The 12,809-nt window shown below is 44.0% G+C and overlaps 1 protein-coding gene across 1 annotated transcript in view; it reads right to left on the bottom strand.

The window, feature by feature from the left end:
• The window catches only part of INPP5B (inositol polyphosphate-5-phosphatase B), a 51,760-nt gene that overhangs the window by 18,020 nt on the left and 20,931 nt on the right, over window positions 1-12,809 (bottom strand). Inside the window, 3 exon segments of the mRNA XM_055341867.1 lie at window positions 322-423; window positions 1,510-1,677; window positions 3,643-3,742. Coding sequence (XP_055197842.1) covers window positions 322-423; window positions 1,510-1,677; window positions 3,643-3,742 — 370 coding nt within the window.

Genomic DNA, 12,809 nt, shown 5'->3' with positions numbered 1-12,809 from the left:
GATATTTTTGCTTTGTGACACAACAAATGTTGAATGTCTAAGTGATAAAAGTCAGTTTAAGGTGTAGTGATTTTAACAGAAGGTTGCACTAAAAATGAAATAATAGCATTTAAATGCCAGGCACATCACTTTAATCGTGCCAGAAATTTGTTTACTATGGGGAAGAGCATCAAACAGAGAAGCAGCTGTTATTAAGCACATGCTCAGTTTTCACTTCCTTCACCTGCTGTGAAGACTCAGTGATACATTCATGTCCCTATCCTTCCCACGCCAGCTACACTTTCCTGAGATGCAGAGGCAACCGAGGAGAGAAGCACTCACCCTACGCAGTACACATCTGGGGCCTGGATGCCATGGCTTAGCCAGGGCTGGAGGCCTTCTTTGGGGGACTGGCCGTTCACATTGTATGTTCCCACAAAAAACCTGTCAACAAAGAGAATTGATCAGTCACTTGGGAGGACTACAGGGATGACAGGGGAAAGAAAGCATCCTGTGCTGACTTTGCCCAGTTTCAGTCTCCCTGCAGCAGAATTTTAAGATGTAAGAAATGTCACACCTGGCCTCAACTGAGGACTGTGGCACCAAAGGGTGACTTGCAGTCTGCCATGATATCTGTTGCTTTTGTGATAACTTCAGACACCATATGCCTACTGTGAACATTCCCACTTAGCTTTGACAGCCATTACAGAGCCATCACCCAAAAATGATTCCTTACCCTGTGTGTGCTAGGGAAATGAAAGAAAAATATAGGAAGTACCTTAGTAATTATCTTTGGAAGCAAAGCAAAAGCAGTGCTCACCATAACTGACTATTTATATACCTGAAAGCAATGTCATTTTTTGTCACTGATTTAAAAAGACCTAGCCGGGGGTCCCAGGGTGGCTCAGTTAAGCGTCTGTCTTCGGCTCAGGTCAGGATCCCAGGGAGCAGGGTACCTGCTTCTCTCTCTCTCTCTCCCTCTGCCTGCAGCTCTCCCTGCTTGTTCTCACTCTCTCTGTGTCAAATAAACTCTTAAAAAATTTTTTTTAATTAAAAAATTAATTAAATAATTTAAAAAATAATTTAAAAATTAAAGGATTCTAGAAGAATCCTGTAGCATCTATTCATTTAACTTCCAGTAATCTTGTCTGGAAAGATTACCAAACACTAACTTCATTGCACTAGCTTCAGTTTAAATGACTTTCTTCAGAGGCCCAGAATGACCAAGAGATACACAAATTCCAGGATATCATTCCTTCTCCTGTCCCATATATCTCTTCAGATGTTGCTGTAACTATTTGCAAGTTGTATGACTCCCACTATATCATGCCTACCCCTGTGCCTGGCCTGCAAATGCACAGAATAAATGGCTGCTCATGAAGAAGTGAAATGAAAGGATCATTTAGAGAATGACAGGAGAGATTCTATAGAAGGATTTGCTTCCAAATCCAGGGTATGCAGGGGGAGTGCTTATATTTCAGAGAGCTGAACAATCATTTTGCTTTGAAAACAGTCTGCCCAGTTAGCTACCTGAAGTTCTGGATATACGTATAATCCTCTTCTTCCTGCACTAGACGTGATTTCACGATTGTATCTCGTAGCCCGAACTTCTGCATGGATAAAATATGTGCCTTGTCTGTTACTGTGATAGTGGAGGAGCGAACCATGTCGGTGATTTCAGACTTGGATTTATTCTGTCTAGAAAAACAAACAGATACAAATTTATCATATTCTGATGAGTCCCCCATGACAAAATACATAAGCATGAAGCTGGAAGTTTCCAAACAGAAGTGTCTGAGTCACAGAAGACTCACGGAGGCCAAAGTCAAATGTATTTACTAAAAAAACACTATTTCTTTGTGCAATTAAGTAAACTTCTGTGTTGTTGATTGTATAGCACATTGGTCCAGAGATTTTTCTGATAGAGATCTCAGATCAGAGGGGACCCTCACATTCTGACCTAATCCCTTCCTTTTCCAAATAAGAAAAATGAGATCAAACATCATCAATGATCCACCCAGTTGGATGGTGGCAGAGTATGGATTAGAATAGATTTAACAATACTCTTTTCAGACTCTACTGCCTCATGTATCGAGACTATAAACTACCCAGATCCTTTGAATTGACAACTCTATCTCTATTCCACAGGAGTAATCTGAAATAAAAGAAGAGCAATGAAAATTTGTATTTCATTATTATTTGTGTAGTTTTAATAGTCAAATTAAAAATTATGGGATCCCTGGGTGGTGCAGCGGTTTGGCGCCTGCCTTTGGCCCAGGGCGCGATCCTGGAGACCCGGGATCGAATCCCGCGTTGGGCTCCTGGTGCATGGAGCCTGCTTCTCCTTCTGCCTGTGTCTCTGCCTCTCTCTCTCTCTCTCTCTGTGACTATCATAAATAAATAAAAATTTAAAAAAATTTAAAAAAAATTATTCAAATGCCAACATTTAAATTTAAACAAAATTTAAAATTTCACACAGTTATATAACAGAATCTTAATAATAGTGCAAGAAACTTTTGTTGAAGGTTACTTAATGAATTAAGATATATAAAGCACTTGCAACAACTTCTGGCACTGAATAAAGACCACATAAGTATCTGATAGTATATCATCAAGCACATACTAATTACAACTATGTAAACATGTATCTAAATCTACCAAGAAGGCTGAAGTGAACTGAGAGCCATAGATCTAGTTACATTTAAAGTTCAGGGCTTGGGATCCCTGGGTGGCGCAGTGGTTTAGTGCCTGCCTGTGGCCCAGGGCGCGATCCTGGAGACCCGGGATCGAATCCCACGTCGGGCTCCCGGTGCATGGAGCCTGCTTCTCCCTCTGCCTGTGTCTCTGCCTCTCTCTCTCTATCTATCATAAATAAATAAAAATTTAAAAAAAAATAAAGTTCAGGGCTTGTTCCTTGCTGCTTAAGTGCATAATTAAAATATTGACACAAACAAGCAAGTTTTTGTCTTGACCAGATGATTCTGGCTATGAGCAGTAGGGGGCACTGGTGTACAGACTAAATATAATAGCACGTTGGGGGTGGGAGTAAATAAAAACAGAAAAAAGAAGTATCTTCAGAGTTAGGAAGCTCCTAAAAGAATGGGAGGGAGAAATAAAAATGTTTCTAATCTACATTTCTAAGGTAGAGTTAGACTGCCAGTTTCAAATCCTAAATGGGCTACTTGTTAGTTCTGGATCTTGGGTAAATCATATAAAGTCTCTTCTTTATCTGTTTCTGTAGCTATAAACCAGAGAAGGTAATGGTACCCATCTCTTAGGTTAAAATAAGATAATTCTGGGGGATCCCTGGAGTGCCTGCCTTCAGCCCAAGGTGTGGTCCTGGGGTTCCGGGATCAAGTCCCGCATCGAGCTCAAGTCCCACATCGGGCTCACTGCGTGGAGCCTGTTTCTCTCTCTGCCTGTGTCTCTGCCTCTCTCTGTGTGTGTCTCATGAATAAAAAAATAAAATCTTAAAAAAAAAAAAAGAGATAATCCAGGTAAGAGCATGGTACTTTGAACACACAGCAAATGCTCAGTAAGTGTCCAACATTTCTTGGACCACCTACCCTGGGGCAACTTACATCATGCACAGTAATGGTCTCAGCTCTATACTGAAGAAAACTTCAGCCCTAAGAAGTACAAATGAAGGGAGGGCTGCATTACCTTGTGAGCAAACTGTCTGGTGTATCCTGACCCCAAGAGCTGGCAGGGTCCCCAAGCAGGCCTTTCTTATCTGATCTGGAATCATCAAAGTCAGAAACACCTAAGGGGAGGGGAAAGGAATGAAAACATGCTTACAAAGACTTTAACATACAGACCACAGCTTCTCCAATTGTCTGGGAATCACTGGTTGTGCACATCGTGCTTGAAAGCATAGGAAAGGCTGATGGTGGTGTGTGGGTGAAGCTCCCAGAGCACTGAGAGAGGGCAGAAAAAAACAAGCATTTCATCCAGAGGTCTACACTTGATCTTAGCCAAAAGGCCAAGAAGCGATCATCCAGAGGTCTTTACTTCTGAAAACCCAACCATCCCAGCTGATCTGATTCCCTTTCCTTAGAGACAGAGTGCACTGCAGAAAGAATAAAACTATGCAATCTGCAGACCTAAGTTCCATCACCAGCTCTACTATTTATTGACCTTCTGACACCAGACGAGTCATCCAACCTCTCTCCATCTTGGTGACTTGACCTATCTTGCCCTTCTCACAGGTTTATTGCAGGGATCAAATAGTTGATATGTGAGTAAAGCACTTTGGAAGCCACACAGCATATTATGAAATATAAGATAGGGATCTCATTCCCATTTACTCCAAGTGGCACTTCATGTTCAAGGAGGAAAGAAAGAGGCAGGGGTCAGAGATCTGACGCTGGAAAGGGTATAAGTGCTCTAGAGAATGGGAAGCGCTTGTCATGGTCAACAAATCGCCTCAAAAACCAAACAGCAGACCAAGGACTTTCAAATAAATAAATACTTCGGGACAGTTGTGAAACCAAGATAAACCTGAAAAGGAAAATTAATCTGCCAATAGCGTCTCTGCTGCTTAAAAGCCAAATCTCTTGTCCACGGAAAACAGCATGGAGAGGCCACGGAAAGGGGCTGCTTCAACGCACGCATTACGGGGAGCACTGGAGGCATGAGCCATCACGAAAGAATTCTGCCCTGAAGACTATTACTAAACATGGATTTTTCAACCATGCATTCACAGAAACCAGAAAACACACACACACGCTAATCTGATACATGAAAATAATTTCATTTCGATACCTCCAACCAATCACCCAAGGCCTTTCAATTTTGTTTCCTGAATGCCTCTTACGTCAGTATATCCCATCCAGTGTGACCCTACTAGCCCACGTTACCAATGTCTCCTTGGAATGACTTGGAAAACCTGAACTAATCACCTGGCCTCCTTTCAGAATTAATCTTCTGACCCCACCATCTCTGACCCAATTTCTACACTATGGCTGGAGGATTTTTTGAAAAAGGAAGGCTAATCCCATCACTTAAAACCTTTCGAAAGCTTCCCATTGAATAAACCCAAACCTCCTGGTATGGCTGTCAAGTCTCCCTCCAGTCCACCCCACGTGTCCAACAGCAACTCTCACCACAGGCCTCTGTCTCCCCACTCCCTTAAATGCCGTAGTAAGTATATTAAAGTTACTGAAGCTATACTGTGATCCCATCAGAAACTCACTTCCTCCTTTTTCATTTTGCTTTACAGGGCTAACTCCTCCCCATCCCAGGGCCAGGGGTCAGCAAACCTTTCTGCAAAGGGCCAAAGCAATAATGTCGGAGGCTGTGCAGGCCATACAGTCTCCGTCACAGCGATTTGACTCCACTGTCATAGTGTCAAAGGAGCCATGAGTGTGGCTGTGTTCCAGTAAAACTTTATTTATGGACATTGAAATCTGAAGATTACAACATTTTTACATGTCACAAAATATGAATCTCTTTTAATTCTTTTCAAACATTTAAAACTATAAAAACTATTCTTAGCTCACAGGCTATAAAAAAGCAGGCAGTGAGCTGGATTTGGCCCATGGACTGACTGTACTTAGCCAAGCCCTGCTGTAGACCATCTCAGAGGTCACTTCTTCCAAAATGCCTTCTCTAACTCCCCCCAGATCAGGTTAGACGCCCTACCACTGGTGTTCCCACAGCTCCCTGTACATCTCTCATTATAGTCTCAATTGCTGTGTATTGTAATGCTTGTCCCCCAGTTAGACTCTAAGCTTACTGAGGGCAAGACTATGTCTGATTTATTCATCACTGCACCCCCAACATCCAGCACACCAGCCAGCACATGATAAGCAGTTCAATCACTCAACAATTCAGCAGAAAATACTGAATGAACACCGATTCCTTATGTGTCATATATAAATATGTAACATCTAAGCTCAAGCCTGTTAACATTCTTTTGGAATGTTGCAGGTCATCTTTCCATTGTCTTCAGCATACAACAGAAATAAGAAAGGCAGAACTAGGAATGCCTGGGTGGCTCAATGGTTGAGCGTCTGCCTTCAGTCCAGAGCGTGATCCTGGGGTCTTGGGATTGAGTCCCACGTCGGGCTCCCTGCATGGAGCCTGCTTCTCTCTCTGCCTGTGTCTCCGCCTCTCTCTGTGTGTCTCTCATGAATAAATAAAATCTTGAAAAAGAAAGAAAGAAGAAAGAAAGAAAGAAAGAAAGAAAGAAAGAAAGAAAGAAAGAAAGAAAGAGAAAGAAAGAAAGAAAGAAAGAAAGAAAGAAAGAAAGAAGAAAAGAAAAAAGAAAGAAAGAAAGAAAAGAAAAGAAAAGAAAAGAAAAGAAAAGAAAAGAAAAGAAAAGAAAGAAAAGAAAGGGGGGATCCCTGGGTGGCTCAGCAGTTTAGCGCCTGCCTTTGGGGCAGGGCGTGATCCTGGAGTCCCGGGATCAAGTCCTATGTCGGGCTCCCTGCATGGAGCCTGCTTCTCCCTCTGCCTGTGTCTCTGCCTCTCTCTCTCTCTCTCATGAATAAATAAATAAAATCTTAAAAAAAAAAAAAGAAAGAAAGAAAGGCAGAACTAGAATAGGTTATTTCTAGAATTCTACAACTCCGTGGTTAGCTAAATTCTTTCTAAGAACCAAATCCCCAATTGCTTGTTTACTCTCACTGAACTCTAAGCTTTAGAGAACCAACATACCTGAGTTAGTGAATGGCATACTGGGACACCTGTTAGAATGGCTAAAATCCAAAAAGCCGACAATACCAATTGCTGGCAAGGATGTGGAGCAAAAGTTAACTCTCATTCATTGATTATAAGAATGGAAAATGGTACAGATACCAAACTGCAAACAGTTTGGTAGTTTCTTATGAAGCTAAACCATAAGCTTACATATATGATCCAGCAATCACATTCCTAGATATTTATTGATTTGAAATTTTATATCCATATAAAAACCTGCACATACTCTTTATAAAAAGATTTATTCATTTGCGAGAAAAAGAAAAAGAAAGACAGAGAGAGGACAGCCCAGGTGGCTCAGCGGTTTAGCGCCGCCTTCAGCTCAGGGCGTGATCCTGGAGACCTGGGATCGAGTCCCACGTCGGGCTCCCTGCATGAGCCTGCTTCTCCCTCTGCTTATGTCTCTGCCTCTCTCTCTCTCTCTCCCCTCTCTGTGTTTCTCATGAATAAATAAAATCTTAAAAAAAAAAAAAGAGCACAAGCAGGAGGAGAGGTAGAGGGACAAGCAGGTTCCCAACTGAGCACAGAGCCCGATGTGGGGCTTGATCCCAGGACCTGAGATCATGACCTGAGCTAAAGTCAGATGCTTAACAGACTCAGCTAACCCAGGCGCCCCTACAGCAGCTTTATTAATACTCATTAAAAACTGAAAGCAGGGATCCCTGGGTGGCGCAGCGGTTTGGCGCCTGCCTTTGGCCCAGGGCGCGATCCTGGAGACCCGGGATCGAATCCCACGTCGGGCTCCCGGTGCATGGAGCCTGCTTCTCCCTCTGCCTGTGTCTCTGCCTCTCTCTCTCTCTCTCTCTCTCTCTCTCTCTCTGTGACTATCATAAATAAATTAAAAAAAAAACTGAAAGCAACAATACATATTGCTAAGTAAAAGAAGTCATTGTGAAAAGGCTCCATGCTGTAGGATTTGGAATATATAACATTATGGTTGAAGCAAAACTCTAGAGGTGGTAAACGGACCAGTGGTTGCCAGGTGTCCAGTGGGTGGGTAAGGATTAAGTAAGTGAAGCACAGGGGACTTACTAGGGCAGTGAAACTATTCGGTGAGAAGCTGTAGTGGTGGATACATGACACTATCTATAGGCTTCAAAACCCATAGAACTTTATAGCCCAGAGCAAGGCACGCAAATAAAAAAAAAAAAATCATTTTGAGGGTCAGGGGATCCTGCAGTGAAATCCAGAAAATGACAAAAGAATCTAACTATATTACAAATGTATGAAACAGCCTCACTGAGGGGGAATAGAAGAAAAAGGTGCTGACCTAAGGAAATTTGAAAATGCATGGAATCTGTAAGATTAAAGGCAAAATGAACTGTACGCAAGCACTATACTCTAGCTGATAATACTGCTTAGCACAGGGATGTGGATTAACAATTCTGAAGCTGCTATTCAGCGATCCTGGAATTTAACACTTCAAGAAAATGGATAGTGGATTGTGGGGGCCAGGTTTCTCATTGTTGGAATGGGAGATTCCAGATAAACAAGGGAAGAGGCTAGGATGATCCATGTGGTCATTACCACATGGATTAGAGTTGGAGATATCAGCATGAGTTCATGTTTACTTAATATGGATACATGCGGTTACATAGAGAAATATAGAGATACACACATCTAAGTAGACACACTTATATCTCCTTGCTCCATAGGCTAACAGGGCCTAGAAGCAAGGACATACCAGTAGCAAGGACCACTCATTAATGCCCAATCTTGGTTTCCAATACCATTCTCCAATAAAAAGAACCAGGGCTCCTTGAGATATGGTTATTTTAGGACTGGGGTAGGAAATATAGAAGATAGAGTATTTTCTAGCGCCAGAAAACAAGTACTAAAAAAAAAAAATCTCCCAAAATAAAAATACAATGATGGGGTACATCATATGGACACAGGAGCCAACCAAAAAGGCTCCAAGGTCACAGCGGTAACAATTTCAGCAAAGAAATAAAGCAATAGTGGATTAGAATTCAAAATATAAAAGAAATATCCTTGGGGATCCCTGGGTGGCTCAGTGGTTTAGCACCTGCCTTGGGCTCAGGTCATGATCCCAGGGTCCTGGGATCGAGTCCTGCATTGGGCTCCCTGCATGGAACCTGCTTCTCCCTCTGCCTGTATCTCTGCCTCTTGCTCTCTCTGTGTCTCTCATGAATAAATAAATAAAATCTTTAAAATAAATAAATAAATAAATAAATAAATAAATAAATAAATGAAATATCCATCCATACTGCTATAAATAACTGAATTAAAAAAATGGAATAGACAAATTTCCAATTTCCAAATTTCAAATTTCCAAAGACGAGGAGCCTAACTCCCCATTATTCTACTCCAACTGCTGTGTGTTATGGACACCGACCACCGGGATCCCTGGGTGGCGCAGCGGTTTGGCGCCTGCCTTTGGCCCAGGGTATGATCCGGGAGACCCGGGATCGAATCCCACGTCGGGCTCCCGGCGCATGGAGCCTGCTTCTCCCTCTGCTTATGTCTCTGCCTCTCTCTCTCTCTCTCTCTGTGACTATCATAAATAAATAAAAATTAAAAAAAAAAAAAGGGATACCGACCACCTTCATGTTGCCAAATGCAGCAGTCAGTTCCCAGTTTTCAGCTTAAGTCCACTCCAACCTCTTCGGCAACACTTGATCTATAGACACCACGCTCTTCCCCTGTAAATGCTTCCCTTAGTTCTTGAAGGCTCCTTTTTATCTCCATGCACCCCATGCCCCACCCCCAGGAATGAGTCTGGGTCAAGGCCTGGCACTAGGCCGCTTCTCCACTACACTCTTTCCCAGCTAGGTAAAGAGCTAGGTCACTTGCTCTCACAGTTTTAAAAACCACCTACCCCATGCTGACTAATCCCAATCCCCATGCTCCAACCTTTCACCTGAGCTCCAGATTCCTATATGCTGCTTCCCCCGCTTAGGCTTCTTCAAAATAAATAAATAGCACCGCCACTGGACCAGCTGCTCAGGATAGAAACCTGAGACTCACTTGTGACTCCTCTTTCTCCCGCTTATACCCACACCTAATTTATCAGCAATTCAGCCAAGGCCTACCTTCAGAAATACACCTGGAATTTCTCACCGGATCATAACACCAGCTTTCCAACTGTTCTGGACTTCCACACTTACATGCTCCTGTCAATCCTCTACCTCGGTCTGCTCTGGCCACACTTCCTTTTCTGCTCTTCCTGGAGCATGTCAAGCTCATTCCCAACTCAAGGACTTCACTCTTGCTGGCCCCTCTGCCTGGAACACCCTTCCTTCAGGTCTCCACATTACTCACTCCACATCATTCAGGCCTCGGCTCAGACATCAGAGGCTCTGACACCCTATCTAAACAGCCCCCCATCACCCCACATCAGTCTATCCCCTCACTCCATCAAGAGCTTTCTAAATTCCTCTGTTCACAGCATCCTTACTGTCTCAGTGACTTTTGTCAAAGAGCCTCTAGGCCCATGGAAATACTCACCAGTGCTGTTCACCTAGTTAGGACCAAAATAAATCATGAAGTAAATAAGTCCTACTGACTCAAGTAGCAGTTTGAAAAGGAATATACATAAACAGAAAGGAAAAATACTATTTCTATTTCATTTTAAATAACTATCATTACCGACTAAATGAGATGTGTGTGCCTGTTGGGTACTGCACACCCCCTCAAACCTTGGAATCCTACAGGACACCACATAAAATGTGCCACACTCAGATAACCTAGGTGGCTCAGTCGGTTAAGCATCTGCCTCGGGTTTGGGTCATGATCCGAGGGTCCTGGGATCGAGGCCAGCATCAGGTTCCCTCATCAGCAGGGAGCCTGCTTCTCCCTCTCCCTCTGCCTGCAGCTCTGCCTATTTATGGGCTCTCTCTCTGTCAAATAAATACATAAAACCTTAAAAAAAGGTGCCACATTAGTTTTTGCATGGTACTTGTTTTTTGATCACAACCACCACCCAAAACCCAGAACTTATCTTCGCAAAGATACCATGTCCTCAAAAGGAATGCAGCACCATCTAATGTGGAAACAGTGAACTACCTCGACCGAGAAGTTGGGTTTGGTAGGTGGCAAAGTGTTTCCGTATTTCAAGCTTTGAAATGTCCCAGAGTGCCCCTGTGAATTCCTTGCACGGCCCCAGGGAGCCACAGCACACAATCTGGGAACCATAATCTTGTTATATTTTTCCTCTTAGTACTAATATCATTTGATATCATAGCTTACAAGCATTCTTCAGCTCCCGGGGGCTATGTCCACTGAAACATAAACCCTGGACGGCAGGGCCTCTGTCTTCATGCTCTTTCCCAGGGACCCAGAGCAGCACCTGGCTTACAGCAAGTACTCGACGTGCTAAATGCGTGCAAGTATCAGGACACTTTCTCTGAAGCCTAGTGGCACCATTATCCTATATGACATGCTCCTCTTCCCTTTGGGTCTTAGTTTCTTCATCTTCAAAGTAGAGACTTCAGTATAAATATCTCATGGGCTTTACGACGAGCAAAGGCAAATTAAGGACTAAGGACCAGAGCTCCATCCCTGCATCAGTGCTTTCTAAGGATTTTGCTTGGTGGGGAGCAGGGGGGGTGGGGGGGCAGTTCCTACTAACAGCCAGACCAAAAGGATGTCTCCTGGGAACAGGTGTCTGTCCCTGTGGATTCAGCTTCTGTCCTCGAGTGGATGGGAAAACCGCCCTGCAGACCCACATCGCCACGTCTCTGCCTCAGGACCCAGTCCAGCCGGGACTAGAACATCTTCATTCCTTGCTCTGGGCATGGAAACTTTAAGGTATGACGTAGGGGATTTCCAGCCACAGGGCAGTCTTCTCGGAATCTCTTCTCCCCTGAATGTAGCACGGAAGCTGGCTGCCAACAGCTCTTTACCAAATTTACCATCACCCCATGGTTTCGTCCTGACCACAGCTTCCTGTCCTTCCTCCTCTCCTGCTTCCCTGATCCCGCTCTCCCCTTTGCCAGCCTCAGACCCACATTCCTTCATCACCCAAGCTAACAGGTAACATCTGGGTTTTCCCTTTCTTCCCATGTTCGTCCACTAAGTCCTATAAATCCTCTCTCCTACATGCTTTCACCCTAACCCTCTTCCCTGTCACCACTGCCATGCCTGAGGTTAGGTTCTATTTCTGGAAAGCACATTTCGTGATCTCCCTGCCTCCCTGATCTTCCCCTCCAGACCCTTCTGCCACCATCTAGAAGGAAACACAAATCTGAGCACGTCATTCCTGAGCTTCAAATCCCACGATAGCTTCTATCAACCCATGAAAGAACCTGCCCCAAACCTGAGTATCACACACAAGGACCTGGATAATTAGCCCAGACTCCCTTCCCAGCCCCATCTCTCACCTCCCCTCTGACCCACTCACAGCAAAAACAATTTCTCTCTTTAAATGCGGCCTCCTCACCGCCCCACACACCCTAAGCACCCCTCAATCCCACCTTCATGTGGTGAACTGCCGTCATCCCTGCAGACTCCGCTCAGGATTCACCTCCTTTAAAAGGTCTCCTGGGGCCCTCTTTTCACACACCCAGGGCTTGCCTCCGTCAAGGCATTTATCATACGGGAACCGTAACTGTGTTTAACTCTTTTTTTGTCTTCCTTCTTTAGCTAGACTGCAAGCTTCTTGGGAGCAGGGGCTGATGCTTTTTTTTCTCTGTGGCCCTCCACTTACCGCAATTTACACAACACATCAGACAGCCAGTAGACACACACTGAACAAACAACCACAGGGCAGAGATGAGGTTCAGTGTCATTGCTGGGCGCTTTCTAGATGGCCTTTCACACCTGCAAGTGAAACTACATCCCTGTAAGAGCCTACCTCGTAAGCTGGTCAACCATACAACAGCTTGGTCTGGATGTCTAGAACTGCACAAGTGTTTTGTGCTTCTTGCAAATTCTGTGCACTGCACTGTACAGCTTACAGAAGCAAAACCCCTGTCCCATGCCTGACTAAATAGACAACACTGCCCCGGGAGACTCCTTCCTTAGCCTAAGCAGCAGGAGAGCCTAAGACAGATCCAGCAATTCCTGATCTGAAACCTTGAGGCCAAGTGTACTTTGGAATTCAGAATTGGGGGGCAGGGGGGATTTCAGAAAGCTTACCTATGCTGTCTGTAATACAACACCCCCAG

This window comes from Nyctereutes procyonoides, unplaced genomic scaffold (genome assembly GCF_905146905.1).
Source record: "Nyctereutes procyonoides isolate TBG_1078 unplaced genomic scaffold, NYPRO_anot_genome, whole genome shotgun sequence".
Classification (NCBI taxonomy): domain Eukaryota; kingdom Metazoa; phylum Chordata; class Mammalia; order Carnivora; family Canidae; genus Nyctereutes; species Nyctereutes procyonoides.
This window is presented reverse-complemented; position numbering and strand designations above follow the sequence as displayed.